The 15,485-nt window shown below is 45.3% G+C and overlaps 1 protein-coding gene across 1 annotated transcript in view; it reads left to right on the top strand.

Annotated features, from left to right (window-relative positions):
- Positions 1 to 5,610: 5,610 nt before the first annotated feature.
- Positions 5,611 to 15,485, top strand: part of NPR3 (natriuretic peptide receptor 3) — a 35,562-nt gene continuing 25,687 nt past the window's right edge. Inside the window, exons 1-2 of the mRNA XM_088532091.1 lie at positions 5,611 to 6,313; positions 11,235 to 11,357. Coding sequence (XP_088388217.1) covers positions 5,611 to 6,313; positions 11,235 to 11,357 — 826 coding nt within the window. The remainder of the gene's footprint in view (positions 6,314 to 11,234; positions 11,358 to 15,485) is intronic.

Genomic DNA, 15,485 nt, shown 5'->3' with positions numbered 1-15,485 from the left:
TGTAATATCTACTGTGCTTAAAGCTGCATTTCACCCCATATAATATGTTGTCTGGAATGGCAGGCAGAGGAAAAGAAATACTTTGCACTTTGAATTTCCTCCTTATCTTTGAACGGAGCTTGTATATGTTGAATTGCTTCTGAGTGCTTGTCCAGTGGACGCGGGCACCAGCTCAATGCTGTACAGTCTCTCCTGTAGCACAGCACCAGCACACAAGAACCACATGCCAAATTCTGTGTTGAGGATGCAGTGAGTCACATCTGAGGGGTGTTTCTGCCTTTATTGGCAGATAATTACCTTCCAAGTTGATGGTGACACCTGTAGCTCAGATGGTTCTTTTTTTCGGGCTCAGGTGGTCCATGTTTTCTAGCTGGCCTCTGAACTCGTATGCTCTGCTGTGTGCTGTTCTGAGCCTATAGTTCATAGGTGTTGGATTGTGATGATTCAACCTCAAAAATATACTTATTACCTTATAAAAAGACTAAATTCTCCCTGTTGCAATTTAAATACCATGCAAGTATTGCATACTTTCTTGTTATGAAACATATTAAAAAAAAAAAAGCTTCCCAATTAAGTGTTGTACAAGCTGAATATAAAATTGTAAGCGTTCATTTCTATGACCCAGGGTGTTTTTCCGTGAAGGAAGGGAAATGCTTTTTGAAACCCATGGTCAGGCGCGGACAAGAATCCCCATGCCCAGCTGACTGGAGCATGTCTAGGAGCACTGCCAGCAGCACGAAGCCTCAGGAAGAGGCAGAAGAACCATCCAGCTTTCCTCCAGGCTGTGCAAAGAAAACAAAGGGATTAGACTTCCCTGTGTTATTTCTGGTGTCTTCAGCGCCCTATGGAGCTGGAGTTCTCCAAAGTCCAGGGCCAAAGCAAGCACCTTCACGTCTGTGAAACTGCGTGTGTGCAGCTGGGTCACAGCTAAGGTGGAGAGGGTCAGAGAGGAGATGAGGCTCCGTCGCTCTGGGTGGACAGTGCAGGTTCCAACTGATAAGCAAGTTGCAAGGGGAAGGCGCACACAAAGGGAGTACGGACCTGTTTTGTAGCAATGTCTTTTTTAATCTTCCTTCATTTTGGAGATGAAAAGCACAGGTGTGGCTGTGTTACTGCTGCAGCTGCAGACATGCCTTGACTGCAGAAGCACGGGGCATTATTTTTCTCATGAATATTAGTCACAGGAGGGAAAAGAAGAATGTGCATTGCAATAATGCCTAAAGCAACAATTTCCATTTGGAACTACTGAAGAGAAATTAACTTCAAATAGAAAGAATTTCGTGCACACTGGTCTCTCATTTCCAAATGCTTGAAAAGATTACTTGGTCTATTCCTCTGTGAATTTGCAGAGTTTCTTCTTGCATTTAGTAGACTATAATCTTCCTGAGACTGGTGGTGACTTATGAGAACTGGAAAATGCTACCTACACTCCTCAGCAACTTTAGTAGCATCATAGAAACGTTTTCCCATATTTTAAAATTGATATGAATCTTTCTGAGGTAAGACTACAGTTTCTTCTCAAAGTATCACATATTTAAATATATTTAGGGACATACAGACCAGGATAGTGACTGGAGAGGCAACACAGAATAAAATTCAGATATGCCTTTATGTCTACTCTGATAACTTCAGCAATCACAATTCTGCATATTTCCAGAACTCTTTTATATGAAATATATCAGAGCTGATTTATCCTTACCATGATGTCAGATGGCTTGAGGTGAAAAAAAGGGGGATAGAAATGAGGAGACTGAAAGTGTTTCAGGGAAGTGCTAAGGAGGTGTCTCTAGTTTAAGGTCATTGTTCCTGCATGCAGCAAAGGGCAGTACCTCAGGGTGCCTCCAACGTCTTGGATGGAAATGAGGATGCGGATTCAGATCCTAATGTTGCAGCTGCCCAGGGCACAGAACTCAGTCTGGTGCAAGACATGCTCACAGATGGTGATTGATAGCCAAGATTAGTTCCAAGGGATTATTTAGGACCATCCTGAGGTTGTGCTAACTCATACTAGCTGCCAATAATTAGTTTTGATAAATTTGGACTTGCATATAAGAAATACAAAACCTTTCTCTGTAACAAGCCTTCTAAACCCAGAGTGGAGCCCCCTAAGACAATTCTGTGAGCAGGATTTTTCCCGAGGCCATGGCAGCTCTCCAGCATTTTGCCTCAAATGTCATGTCTCTGCAAAAATTTCCTGATTTATTCTTTTTCACCATATTGCCTCACATTCAGTATTACCCAGTAGGTGTGAGCAAACACAGCAAGTACTGATTTTTGGCTTTAACCCTCTAATTTTTGTGCTGTAGGAGAGTGCTCTTGAAATACTCCTCAGAAACATGGGAGAACTCCACTGGGAGAACATCAGCTAGACTAGCTGGGGGGCTCCAGCTATTAAGATAGAAAGCAAAATAAGTCCTGCAAACTTTCTGGGATCTGCAAAGTTATTATTACCATATGCTCATATTTTCCATGTGCAATTTTAATCTGTCATTTCCTGGTTCTTAGAAACATATCTCTACCAAAGTTTGTGTCAGTTAAAAACCAGGGCAAGTAAATAGATTTTATATGTGACTTGTTTTCATTCACTTTTTTAGGGATCAGATTTGTCTTGATTTTTCAAGCTGCTATAGTTTCACCTAAAAGCTGTGCAGCATTTTAATGGAGCATAATATAAACAAGATAAAAAGAGACACCAAAATGCAGCACGTAGCAATAACAGCTCTATTATTATGCTCTAGAAAAATACAGATTTCTTGAAACAAAAAAAAAAAGAATACATTTATCAAAAAACAAGGCCAGATTTTCAAAGTCTGAACAGCAGCACATATCTGCAGCACAGATGGTATTAAAATATTTCACTTTTTCATCCTCTAGGGGGGACTATGTTCTCAGCAAATCTGTCTGTGAAGAAATTTCTTACTCTACCGCAGGCAGCCCAGCCTGTTCATGCTGGTTGGAGCGAGTCAAGTGATTCTAGATTTGTGCATGATTATTTTGGAGGGGAAAATAGCCTATGTCCGATATAACCTTAGCCCTAAAGGGCTGGTCTGAGTGCTGTGCTCTTGCTGCAGTCATCAGTCAGTCTGCCTGCTACTGATACAGGGCTGCAGGATTTGCTCCTGTTAAAAAGTGTTTATGTAGCTGGGGAAAAAAAAAGTCTGTGGAGAAATGTGGGATTTATAAGAATGGAAAATCCTGCAACTGAGCTAATGATGAGGTGGATTAAGAGATATTTTGAATTGTGATTAACAAGTCCATTTTCACACATAATGTTTTTGGCTCAGCAAAAGAAATGAGTCACAGGTTGGAGTTAATTCTTTATAAAAATCTCCTTAAGATGAAGGAGAGCGACTGAGAAGCCTGTGATGCTTCAGGGCCTGCAGAGGCACACTTACCTCTGTAAGGCTGAAGGCAGTTGCAAGTAAGGACCATGTACTGTGGGCCAAATACATTCCTAAAACCATCAAAATTGGTCTTTACACCCCTACTGCTAAATAATAGCGTCCCGATGGCCTTTGCCTGTGTGCTGGTCCTTCTTCTCCCACTCCTGTTGAGTCCCCACGGTGTTTCCCCTTCCAAGGAGCAGCCGGTGTGAAGGGCAGCAGCCCCATGATTTACACACTTACTATCCCCGTGTTTATCTCCGAATGTTGCCCCAACCTGTGAGCTAGGACAGTATGGGGCTCACGTGTAACATGTAAGTAGATATTCTGGAGGGGGAAGGAGGGAATCAAAAGGGCTGTTTCCAGATTTCAATGCTATAAACACATCTGTAGGGTCACCATAAAGCAGTAACTACAAAGGTCAGCATTTCAAAATGTGCCTTAAGAAAATGTTTTTGCAAGCTCTGTGGTGGAGATGGCTGACCTGTTGTATATTGTAACTTTCTGCCTCATCCCAGCTATGGTATATGTAGTCATTTGCAACAAAAAAAAAAAAAAAAAGAAAAAAAATGCCTGACATAACTTACAATGCAGGAACATACAAAATGAGCTTCACAAGGGTGGATGTTTATGTGAGCTTCAAGAACACTCTGAAGCTCAATTCCGTGAGCAAATAGAACTACTTTCAAGGCACATTTAGAGCAGCTTCCCACCTATGAATTTCGCAGCTTTATTATTTTACTGAGCTGTATTATATATACGATCACCCAAGAAGACTTGGTTTGATGCTGCTTTTTGTACACAATGTTATCCGGTGTTTGCATTCCACCTCGCAGCTGCACCCGCACTTCCAGCTTCCTTCTCTTCTCCATCAAGGAATTGCCAAGGTGAGCAGATGGGTCACGCCAGGAGCCCACGTTTCCCTTGCAGAGGTTGTGCGGTGAAAGTGGCAACAAATCAAGTTAACTCATAAGCTCCCTGACAAGGAGTCCGGTGCTGAAGGAAACAAGCCCCTTCGGCAAAGCAAGGAGCAGCTCCCTCTTCTCGCTAGGGCAAACCCAGCACTCAGGACATGGAGTCGAGTCACGCTGCCAAGTGTGCAGACGCATCCCATGCGGGATACGGAGGCATTCTCGGAGTTACGGCCCTCAGGATTTCACCAGCAGAGCACAGGGAGCTCCCACTGGCGCTCTCACGAAATGTTTCACACATTTCACGCTGGTGAGTGTCCGTTTTAAATGGATGATGCCAAAAGCTAACTCGCAGGAGCTTAACAACCAGTGAACAGAGCTCATCAGCAATGTGCTTAGCACGCTGCTGTCCGATAATTTAAAAGTCATTTTATTTTTTTACCTTTATATCCCGCGAAAAACACTGAGCAGCACTGGTCCCCCCTCCGCTGGATGGGTCCTCACTCCTCGCAGCGGGGAGGGGAAGGGGCGGAAAGCGGCGCCCGGAGCCCTCGGGGGGCTGCGGACAGCGGGGGCGCTCGGGGGGCTCCGCGGCCGCTGCGATGACCCCAGCCCCGCGGAGCCCCCGGCCCCTTCCCCGCGCCGGGGGGCCTCTCTGCTCCACGCCGATCCCCCACCCCCTTAACGAAGATTTAGACAATTAAAATCAAGCGCAGTGGGCTCCTCCATTGCCGCTGGGGTCCCGCTCCGCGGCAAGGCAGCAGTCCGGCAGGGGCAAACCCCTATACACGCACCCGCGCACGTACATTACAACGCACATCCACGCGTTATACATACACGCACATACATCCGTTGGATGGATGCACACGCGTCGTTACACATAGACGCACACGCTATCCGTACATACGTGCACACACATGTGCACGCACATGCAGATACATCCTCGGCAGCCGGCGGGGTCCCGGCGGCGGCGCGGGGGGTGCGCGGGGGCCGGGCCGGGCCGGGCCGTGCCGGGGGGGCGGCGGCTCCGCCCTGCGCGCAGGCCGGGCCTCGCCGCGCTATTTAAACGGGCGGGCGGCAGCCGCGCAGCGACACGGGGCACCCCGCGGGGGCCGGCGCGGCGTGGGGAGGGGGACGGGGGACGGGGGGTGGGGGGCCGGGCGATGCTCCGTCCCTAACGGCAGCGGGGGCAGGGTCATTTATTCTTTTTTATTTGATTTGATTTTTTGCAAAGCACCTGAGCAATAAAATAAAAAGCAAAGCAAAGCACGGAGGGACAGCTGGAGAAGGCGGGCGGGCGGGCGGGGGGCGCCGCGATGCCGCCCTGGCTGCTCGGCGGCCTCTGGTGCGTGTTGGCGGCGCTGGGCGGCCCGGCGGGCGCGGAGCCGGCGGCGGCCGAGGAGGAGGAGAAGCTGATCCGGGTGCTGGTGCTGCTGCCGCGGGACGACGCCTACCTCTTCTCGCTGGCCCGCGTGCGCCCGGCCATCGAGTACGCGGTGCGGAGCTTGCGGGAGAGCGGCGCGGGGCTGCCGCCCGGCTACGCCTTCGAGCTCACCTACGAGGACTCGGCGTGCGGCAACCGGGCGCTCTTCAGCCTCGTCGACATGGTGGCCCTGCAGCGCCGGCGGCCCGACCTGCTGCTGGGCCCCGTGTGCGAGTACGCGGCGGCACCCGTGGCGCGCCTTGCCGCCCACTGGGACGTGCCCATGCTGTCGGCGGGCGCCCTGGCCGCCGGCTTTGGCGCCAAGGGCGGCGAGTACTCGCACCTGACCCGCGTGGCGCCTGCCTACGCCAAGATGGGCGAGATGCTGCTGGCCCTCTTCCGGCACCACCAGTGGAGCCGCGCCACGCTGCTCTACAGCGACAGCAACCCCGAGCGCAGCTGCTACTTTGCCATGGAGGGCGTCCATGTGGTCTTCCAGGAGGAGGCCTTCCACATGGCTGTGCACAGCTTCGACGAGACCAGCCGCCACCTCGACCTCGACGATGTGGTGCGAGCCCTGCAGGCCAGCGAGCGGGGTGAGTGCGCGGAAGCGCCGCCTGGGGAGGGCCATGTTGGTGGTTGGGTTTTGCCATTACCCATCCTGGGTTGTGTTGGATTGTGCTCCTGTGCTTCTTCCACCTGTAGGTCTCCTGGGGCTATACCAGGGTGTCACGATGCACCAAGCTTGGCTTCATGCCTCCAAAATAGTCCTGCTGCCGTTTGGGATCGGTGCTGGGACTTGGACTCAAAAGAGAGTTTGGGGCTCTCCCGAAGGGGTGTCACTTCTCCACCTGTTGGGGCAGGTGGCCACTGGAGCAGTACCAGCTATGCGCCAGTGCGACCATGAGGAATTGGGGAGGGGGGCTTTACTAGGGTGGTTTTATGGCATAGCAAGAAATCAGCTTTTCCCCATGATAGCAGCAAGACTGAAACCACACGCGGCTATTCGCAGATCCTGGGCAGCAAATCTGTTACTCACCCTGGGAGATTTTTCTTAAGTGACTCTGTGGAAGTGCAAAGCCATGTTTTCCCCTCAACTTGCTGTGTCTTTCACAGCAATCTTCTGCCCCTCTCCTGCCATGAGGATCCCCACTGAGTGCTTCATAAATAACAAATGAGCTCGGTGGAAGGGATCGTATCAGGGTGTGTGTGTGCTCCGGCACTCCTCGCGTGCGTGCCATAATTTTGCCACCAACTGTGAGCAAAACACTGTGGAGATAAATGGCTTGTAAAGCACGTTGGAAAATAACCCCTGGGCTGCACGAATAAAGTAGTAAAATGCTTGAAGGGCTTTGGAACATTTCGAGTACATTTAATTACAAATTGAAATGCGATCTTGCCAAGTGATGCACAAGCGCGGGAGCGTGTCAAAAAGGTATTTTTCAGTCAGAGGCTTTACCAGCCCTTGGTTTTTTTAATAAATTGTTTCCAAAAAACATTTGTTTGTTTCAAAAGTCCATTTGAGTAATGGACTTTTAGAGATCAAATACGAGACAGTTCTTAGCTGTGTTCCAGCAGAGACCTAAATGCTAAGAATATTTTAGTCTCTTTCTACATCCCTCGTTGTAGAATCTTACACTGTGATGAGACCTGAGCAGATATAAATCATGCTGTTTGTGAGCGACGCAGCTTGTGTCTCCTTGCTGGAAGCTGGGATGCTTCAATGGTCCAGGTTTGCACTAGTGATGTAGTTATGCAGGTGTGAGGTTCCTTAATATGTATAGGACCATATTTGTCTAATAACAGATGAATCTTTAGCCCTCTCTGTGCAAATACGTAAGCAGGTTCTTGAAATGGAGCTTTCCTGCAAATACAGCTTGGGACAATGTAGTGAATGAAAAGAAGGAAACTTCAGTGCTAGAGGAAACTGCTAAGTATGGAAGATTTCTTTTCTTTTTTCTTTTTTTTTTTTTTTTTTTAATCAAGCAAACTTTTGTGCATATTTGTGTTTCCTTGTGCTAAGAGCATAAAAATAGATTATGGCAAGGAAAGTGTTAACCCTCAGTCAAAAGGTGCTCTGGTTGTGCTGCTGGATCATGAGTGATGGCTGAAGACCCGGGTAGAGATGTTTGCTTCTTACTAAAGTTAAATGCTTTGCTGAACTGGCACCTTGTTGAGCTCTGTCTTGCATTTCAATATCATTCTTTTAACTTGCTATTACTGGAGTAAAGTAGCACTCTATTACTTCTTTCTCCCTTTGTACATGGGGGATCTTCTCCCTTCATCTCACCTGTGCTTATTTGTGCTTTGGTTCATGCTGCTACTGCTAAATGCAGTAAATGAGACTCTTCCATCTCCAGCTGTGCGCTTACTGACTTTATGGGCTGCCTGCATGGCTTGCCTTGCACATGCCTTTTGACCTGCCTCCCATTGTCAAAATAAGACTGTCAAAATACCTGGTCAGTCATTCATCATGACAAGGATTCACCCCACACCTTAGCTTACCAGCTCATTTCTCCTTGGGGCTCCCCAGAGGTCCCACTACCTGATGAGATAATGTTGCTGCTAGGGAAGGTATTTGGGTGGTGCTGTCCAAATCACTTCACAAGTTTTACAAATGTTCAGGCAAGATGTCACCTTGGATCTCTGCTGGTGGACATCCCACACTGACCTTTCCTTCAGCAGCAAGACGTGGGAACAGGCTTTGAGAGAGATATGGCATGAGAAAGAAGTTGCCCCATCGAGTGAGAATCATGAGCTTTGCTAGGCACTTCTAGTGACTCTGACTGGAGGAGTGTTAAGGTGTTATGTGCTCTGTGTGACCTGCCATCACCCCTGGCTGGAGCTGCAGGCCTGTGAGTGGCCGGGGTTGGCCCAGGAGGCCAAATCCCCACCGTATGGGGCCTTGCACTGAGCTGTTTGGGCTGGAACATGGGATCAGGAGCCAGGGACGCATTTGCCCGCATGAAGTGTTTGCCAGCAGATGCCTGTCCAGGTCCTGGAGCCGTTTCAAAAGCCTTTAGCCTTTCCACAACAAAATTATGATGGAAAATATGGTGATGGAAGTTAACCACCTCTTTTTAATGAGTGTCATTGGTAGCTGCAGGTCCCTTTTGAAGGCTCAGGGAGAAAAGGCAGCACTTGCTCTTTTCTTTCTGGAGTTAACACTAAGTATTTGCAATATGAGTTAATAATTGTCTTCAATTAATTCAAAATATTAGCGTTAGACTTACTTTATGTGTGTAGTGTACCAGAGGGAAAACATTTCGCGTATATGAATGTGTACATTTGTGTGTATACAGTAGTAATGTTTACATGTTAGGTAAACATAATATGTATTTGTGAAAGGCTTCAAGAGATCTGCTCATAGCTAATTTGCCTCAGAATCTTGAAATATGTAGTCTTCTGGACTTAAAAAAAAAAAAAAAAAAGAAAAGAAAACACATCCAATAGTTAATATCAGTTGCCTTACATTCTTTTAGAGACTTACAAGATAGGGCTTAATGTATTTTAAAGTAGATTGTTTTTCCTCCACTTTTTCTTTATCCCTCCTTGCTCAAGATATTTTACTGGTGTTATGGGAATTGCTTTGATTTCCATCCACAGATTATAATTTTATGGCAGGTATGAATTTTAAAGGCAAAGTCAAGGGAGAATTGAGAGGATAGCAAGGCAACACTTCCCAAGGAAATCTCTCACCTATACTGAAAGTAGCAACAGGGAGACAAATCCATTCCTGATGCAAGTCTGGAAAAAATTTGATCCAAATTTTATTCTAAGATTTGTTTTTTCTTTTCCTTCATGTTGATACCTCACAATAGTCATGAAATATGTCTTGCTCTGTTCCTCTGGAAATTATTGTTACTACTCTGCAGTAATCTGTTGGGCAGAGGTATGCATGGTATAACTTCCCTGAAGTGTGTGGATTTAACAGAATGTGATTTACACCAGGGCTGCATCTGAAACTTTATGCCTATAATGGCATAAACCCAGGAAAGTGATGGGAGAAGATTCATTGTGTGAGAAAAGTTTTGGCCTGTTTGGCCTTTTCTTTTCTTTCTTTGTTTTCTCTCTCTCCCTCTCTCTCTCTCTTTTTTTTCCCCCATAATAACAAACACCAGAGAAGCTGAATGTGGTTTTGATTCAGTTTTATTATTTGGGTAAAAGTATTTGCGTACATTATTGTAGTTTTTAAGTCCTGCCATGCATGACAACATTCTTGGAAATGTGTGTGCAGTTGAATCGTAACTCTAACCGGATCTCTTACGACTCCTCTATAGGATGTAGCCTCATGCATTGATACATGATGGTAGTAGCTTCATACCTATAGCCCTGTGGATGCACACAAAAGTTTATGATGTAGAGTGTTCAGTGCTCAGTGCGAGAGGTATCTTCCCACTGCTGAAGGTCCAGCTTGAGACTATGCTTTTTCTTGGCAGGGAGTAGGGAGACAAGAGGCTTTCAGCTGGGTTGCCTGGAGCTCTTTGCACCCTTGAGAATCACCGGTGGTTGTCCAAGCACCTGTTTAACAGTATGCAGAGCTACAATTGCCTTGCTTCCCCTTCCCTGCCAGGCAGAAAGTGAGATGGGTGGCTGTGCTAGAGATCTGCAGGGATGTGGAGGCTGCTCGGGGGTGCTTGGAGGCTCTGTCACCTGAGCTTTGAGTTGTCCCTGTGTGGATTGCATTTGCAGGCTTGTAGATCCCATTGCAAGACCAAAGCTTAGTGTTCAGTCCACAACAAAAAAGGCCTTGTGGCATTTAATCTTGTAACAACTTTTCATCTTCGTGCACAAAATGTGACACTCATTTTTTTTGCCTGTTTGTATCTACCTGACAAATAAGCTTCCAGTCAAAGGCAGTTGCCTAAGCTCATTGCATTCAACACAGTCATCTGCCAGAGACATTTGTGTCATTGACTCTAGACAGTTGCCTTAGGATGGAGTAAATCAACTACAGAGATGCTGCTCTCCACTGACTGCGGGGATTTCCTGGACAAGAAATTTAACACGAAATGTCTATAGTTTAGGCAGCTAAGGTATAGGTGAGATGAATCAACACCAAACTTTCCAGTGCACTGAAAATTACAGTGGTAATATCACTGTATCATATTCATACTTCACCTTCAGATTGTCTTATCTTCACTATGAAGCCACCATTATGAAACTTTTTGTTACAGTTAACTTTGTGAATATATGCAGTTGAGCAAATGCAAAGTCAGAACTTCACTGCATATTGCACTAGTAAAATATCTCTCCCCTTTTTTTCTCCCCCCCCTTTTTTTTTAAAGAAAAGTCTTTTTCAGAGGAGGTAAAGGAACATAAAGTTGTTCTGTGCTTGGTACCTGTCTTCTGTGGACTCTTTGTGAAATCAGCTTTATTTGCTAGCTGAGTTGTCATGTTTGTTGCAACATTAGGAGGACAGTTTGGGTTACTGTCTCTGGCAACGTTCAGACTTAACAGACTGTTCTCAAAAGTTCTTGAACTGCTTCTTATCTGTGTTCCATTTTTCTCCACCAGTTGTAATCATGTGTGCCAGCGGTGACACAATCAGGAACATCATGTTAGCTGCTCATCGACAAGGAATGACCAATGGGGACTACGCTTTCTTCAATATTGAACTCTTCAACAGCTCATCATTTGGTAATGTTTTTCCTCCTCAAGTATGTTGCAAGGTCTTCTATAAATCTGGTAATATTTTTAGATCTGCTGGCCTCAAAATATGCCCCCTGGAATCTCAGAATATACTGTCATCTCTCCCTGTTACTGTAATTCCCTTTCGCCTGGGTTATGATACTGCAGGAAGGAAAATAGACATTAGTTTTTATATAGTCATAGGTACCACTGAGTGAATCAGAAGATGTAGCATGACTGTAGTATGGACATTAGTTAGCTTTACTTTGTGCTGGGGATCCACTTGCTTCATTTCTTTTGGCTTTTGATCCCTAACTGTTTCTGCAAAAATATTCATCACTGAAGGGAAATACTAGATGGGACACAGTCGAAATATCATAGAGTAGGATAGATAGATAAAGTGGCTTTTTTTTCCTAAGGAAAAATTATCAGATTTGCGAAGTAAAAGCAGGACTTTAAAAATATAAATTAAATTCATTTGCTTTTTGACTCTACCCACATTTGATAGTATGGCAGTGTGTGACAGAGACCAAACCTTCTGTCAGCTGTTACCAGCTGCCTCGGTTAAATTAAAGTTAATGCTTGAGCAATGTGTTTGCTATCTGTTTTAAACAACGTCAGACTGCTGAAACCGAGGGAAGTGCCTGCCCAAGAACTACATTTTATTGAAGTGCCAAAATGGCTTTTGGAAGCGCAGTTTCTTTTGCAGGTGCAGGGAAAATAATTTCCCCCCCGCAGGCTGCCTTAACTAATCCAGTACAAAAACAATTTAATTTAAAAATGAAGACCAAGTGGGAGATGAAAAAGAAGAACAAACACAAAGGATGTGTTTTATCTAATAAATAAGTTGTTGTTAGGGGAAAATCTTTTAAATAAGCTTCTAATTACCCATTTCAAGCCTCTGAAATCACTTTCTAATAGCGCTATCTATTGAAAAACTCTGTGATATGCATATGTTCTTTAAGTTCAGATCATGATTTTGTGTTTGCTGATTTAAATTTGCATCAATTTCATCTCTCTTGAGTTAAAGGAAACCAATTGGCATTGTAACCTTAATCATGACCAGGGTGAAAACTGAAAGTTTTACCCTTACCAGCCACAGAATCATGAAGTTTGAGCCCTTCTGTAGACCATGGACATTTGTCAGACTTGGTTTTTACCTGTGCCTAGACACCACTGATCAAATAACTGTTTCAGGTAGTGTCTCATTGCAGCTGAGATACTGCTGCATTTCTTCTCACAATGAAAATGTCAGATGTGGTTAATCTGACCTTAGATGCAAGTCTGCCTCAGCCAGGCTGCCTTTTGAATCACAGGAGTGTGCTCGCACAGTGCTTCAGCTCCATCTTGGATGTCTGAAGTGGCTGGGATGAATCATTCCCTAGAGTTCATTGTTTCCTTGCCTTGGCTGTAAGCAGAGGCCAGGGTGACTAGCTCAGCCCTGGAGATCTACCAGGGAAGCATCAAAACTGGCTGGGATAGATGTTTCCCAAAGCTGTCTTTGAGCATGGATGTGCTCATTGAGTTCGGCAGCTCCAGGAGGTGGGACACAACATTTTTCAGTTGGTTCACACTGCAGGAGACATCCACTGGGATAGGTACCTCCAGTGATGTAGCCAACGGTAGACTGCACTTGTAGACTGCACACAGACATTTAGTGGGCAGCACTGTGCTGTCCTGCCCTGATGGGGACCTCTACATGCTGCTGTGCTGGGTGCTGGTACCTACTTGGTCTGTGGTTGTGCATGGATCTCAGCATTTTCCTCCTTGAGTCATAGGAAGTCCAGTCTATTTATAGTTTTTCAAAGTAAATAGTTAGAAGTGTTTACCCTGTCATGTTAAATTGTGGCATTTCCTAACACCAAGTTCTTCAGAAACAGTCTGTTTCTTTCTTGATGTGTTTTCCATGAAGAGCAAAATGCAGTTTTGTCAGAAACTGACTTCTATGCAGATGGTCATCCCAGCAAACCTACAGAGAAATGCAGAGAAATTTGCCCCAAAATTTCCTCTTCACAGTGCCTTGAGGTATTGAAGTTACAGAGGCTACAGAATCCAAAACTGGATGCAGTTGGCAAATCAACCTTTCCCCAAGACAAGTTCATATGACTGTATTCTGTTATTGCCCTCTGTTCTGAATGTTTTTAATGCTTCAGAAAGACAAACTTATAAAAAGTCAAGGCTGCAACAATTGCAGTTAAGCACTGGAGCAGGACTACATCCTGTAAAATTATCCATGGAGGAATTTAAATATGTCAATTATTTTAGGAACTCTGTTATAAAAATTTAGCTTCCCTGTTCCCAATTCAGCTGGTTTAGAAAAAGAAGTAAGTATAATAAGTACAGGACAGAAATGTATTCATGTTCTGAGCTTCAGTGCTCTGGAAAAGCTTGTGTCCCATTGAAAGGGAGCCACCCATAGTTACACTGCTGGCTCCATGGCTTTCCTTCTGCTTCCATGTACAGGCTGAGCTCCTTAGGTGTTAGCTTCAACGCTTGAGCTGGGATATTGTTGCTGGACATGGATGACCTTCCTTTGGAAAGCAAGAACAAGGACAGAGTGTGTGTATCAAAAGGAAAAGTGCTACCACTGCTTGCGGTCGTGTTAATAGCAGGGTACGCTGCAGGATGTTGGTTGTTGCTGAGTGTCAGGCCTGATGAATGGAGTCCCAGCATAAATTATCTTGACCAGTTTGTCTTTGAATTGGGAAATAAATCCCTAGGCTAAGGTGGAGGTATCTAGAAGTTTGTCATCAGAGAGCAAAAGAGCTTCAAAAAAAAAACCTATCAAAAAAATTTACTAAGATCACGTATGAATTTTGTAGAGATTTCATTCCTTGCCAGTGCTGACCTATGGTAAAAAGGTTTTATGGGGTAGAAGAACACAGAACAGAGTTTCCATTTAATGTGAATCTTTCTCAGGGCTTAATTGGGACTTGCCCCCTGTGTTGAGAATGACAGGAGTTGCCACAGAGGCAAAAGCAGCATGATAAAAGAGTTTTTTCCCTTGAAGAGAACAGCTCCTGTATTTCCTCCTTGCTTTCTGAGGAAGGATAACAATTGCCTAATTGCCTTCAATGCTAAGAAAAGAGAAGTCTTGTCAGCAGTGTGTGGATGCCAGAGAGGGTGAAACACATGCTCCATATTCACCTGCTTGAGAAGGACTTGGGACTTGGACCATGAAGTCTTGCTCCCACAGCTGCTCAGGTGCAGTCTGGATCACAGTACAAGGAGCACTAAAGCTTTGGCTCCTGGACTCTGTCTCCAGTAGGATCTCCTCTCCCAAACCATTTACTTTTCTTAGGCCAAACAACACAACAATTAAAGTCCTTTAACCAAGGAGGATAGCCACATCGTCATCTCATGGCCCTAAAGGTTTCCCTTCAGAGTTGAGCATGTTCCACAGTTTTCACTTCTGCACTTAGCCATGAGTTTTTGTTGTTACTGTTCCAAAAATAGAATGATTGTCTAGCATTTATTTGTTTGTAAGTATTTAAAGGCGCACTGTTCAAAGCTACTACTGCTCTACTCCTACTCTAGGTCCCTCTGTTTGTCACTCACATAGAATAGGACGAAACCTGATCTGGGCCAGTGTGAATTTTTCCACAGATGTCATGAGTAATTGCATCAAGGTCTCTGGGCCAGTTGGGGTCAGGCCCCATTAGGCAGAAGGGCTTCTTCTAACAATTAACAACCTGTCTTTATATTTTTGTCTTGACTGTTCTGCTTTTTAAAAATCTAGTTACTCTGCTGTGACGCAGAATGCATGTAAATACTTCATAGGAACACATGTAAATACAGCATAGGCAGAACTCCATTTATTTGTTTCTTTCCTATTAGGAGCAGGCCTTGCCTGGCAGGTCCTAGGTAGCTTTCTACTTGACTGCTGTGGGAGAATTAGCTGCACCACCTGCCTCCCACGCAAGGTGATGATCATTCTGCTGTATTTTCTGGAGCCCTTCTGACTGTTCAAGACTGAAAATAGTGTCACTGATGGGGTGATATGGAGTAAAAACTTGGGGTCAGACCCCCTTCCCTCACTTGTTCCAAGTGAGTAAATATTCCTGTGTTTGAGATGTGCCTTGTTTTTTGCTGAGAGATGTCTTCTCTTGCTTAGTCTTGAATCCAGCCCTTAAAAGT

Source organism: Tinamus guttatus, unplaced genomic scaffold (genome assembly GCF_059628265.1).
Source record: "Tinamus guttatus ecotype Peru unplaced genomic scaffold, ASM5962826v1 Tinamus_guttatus_pri_ptg000455l, whole genome shotgun sequence".
Taxonomy (NCBI): Eukaryota; Metazoa; Chordata; class Aves; order Tinamiformes; family Tinamidae; genus Tinamus; species Tinamus guttatus.
The sequence above is the reverse complement of the archived record's forward strand: the minus strand, read 5'-3'. Positions and strand labels throughout refer to the sequence as shown.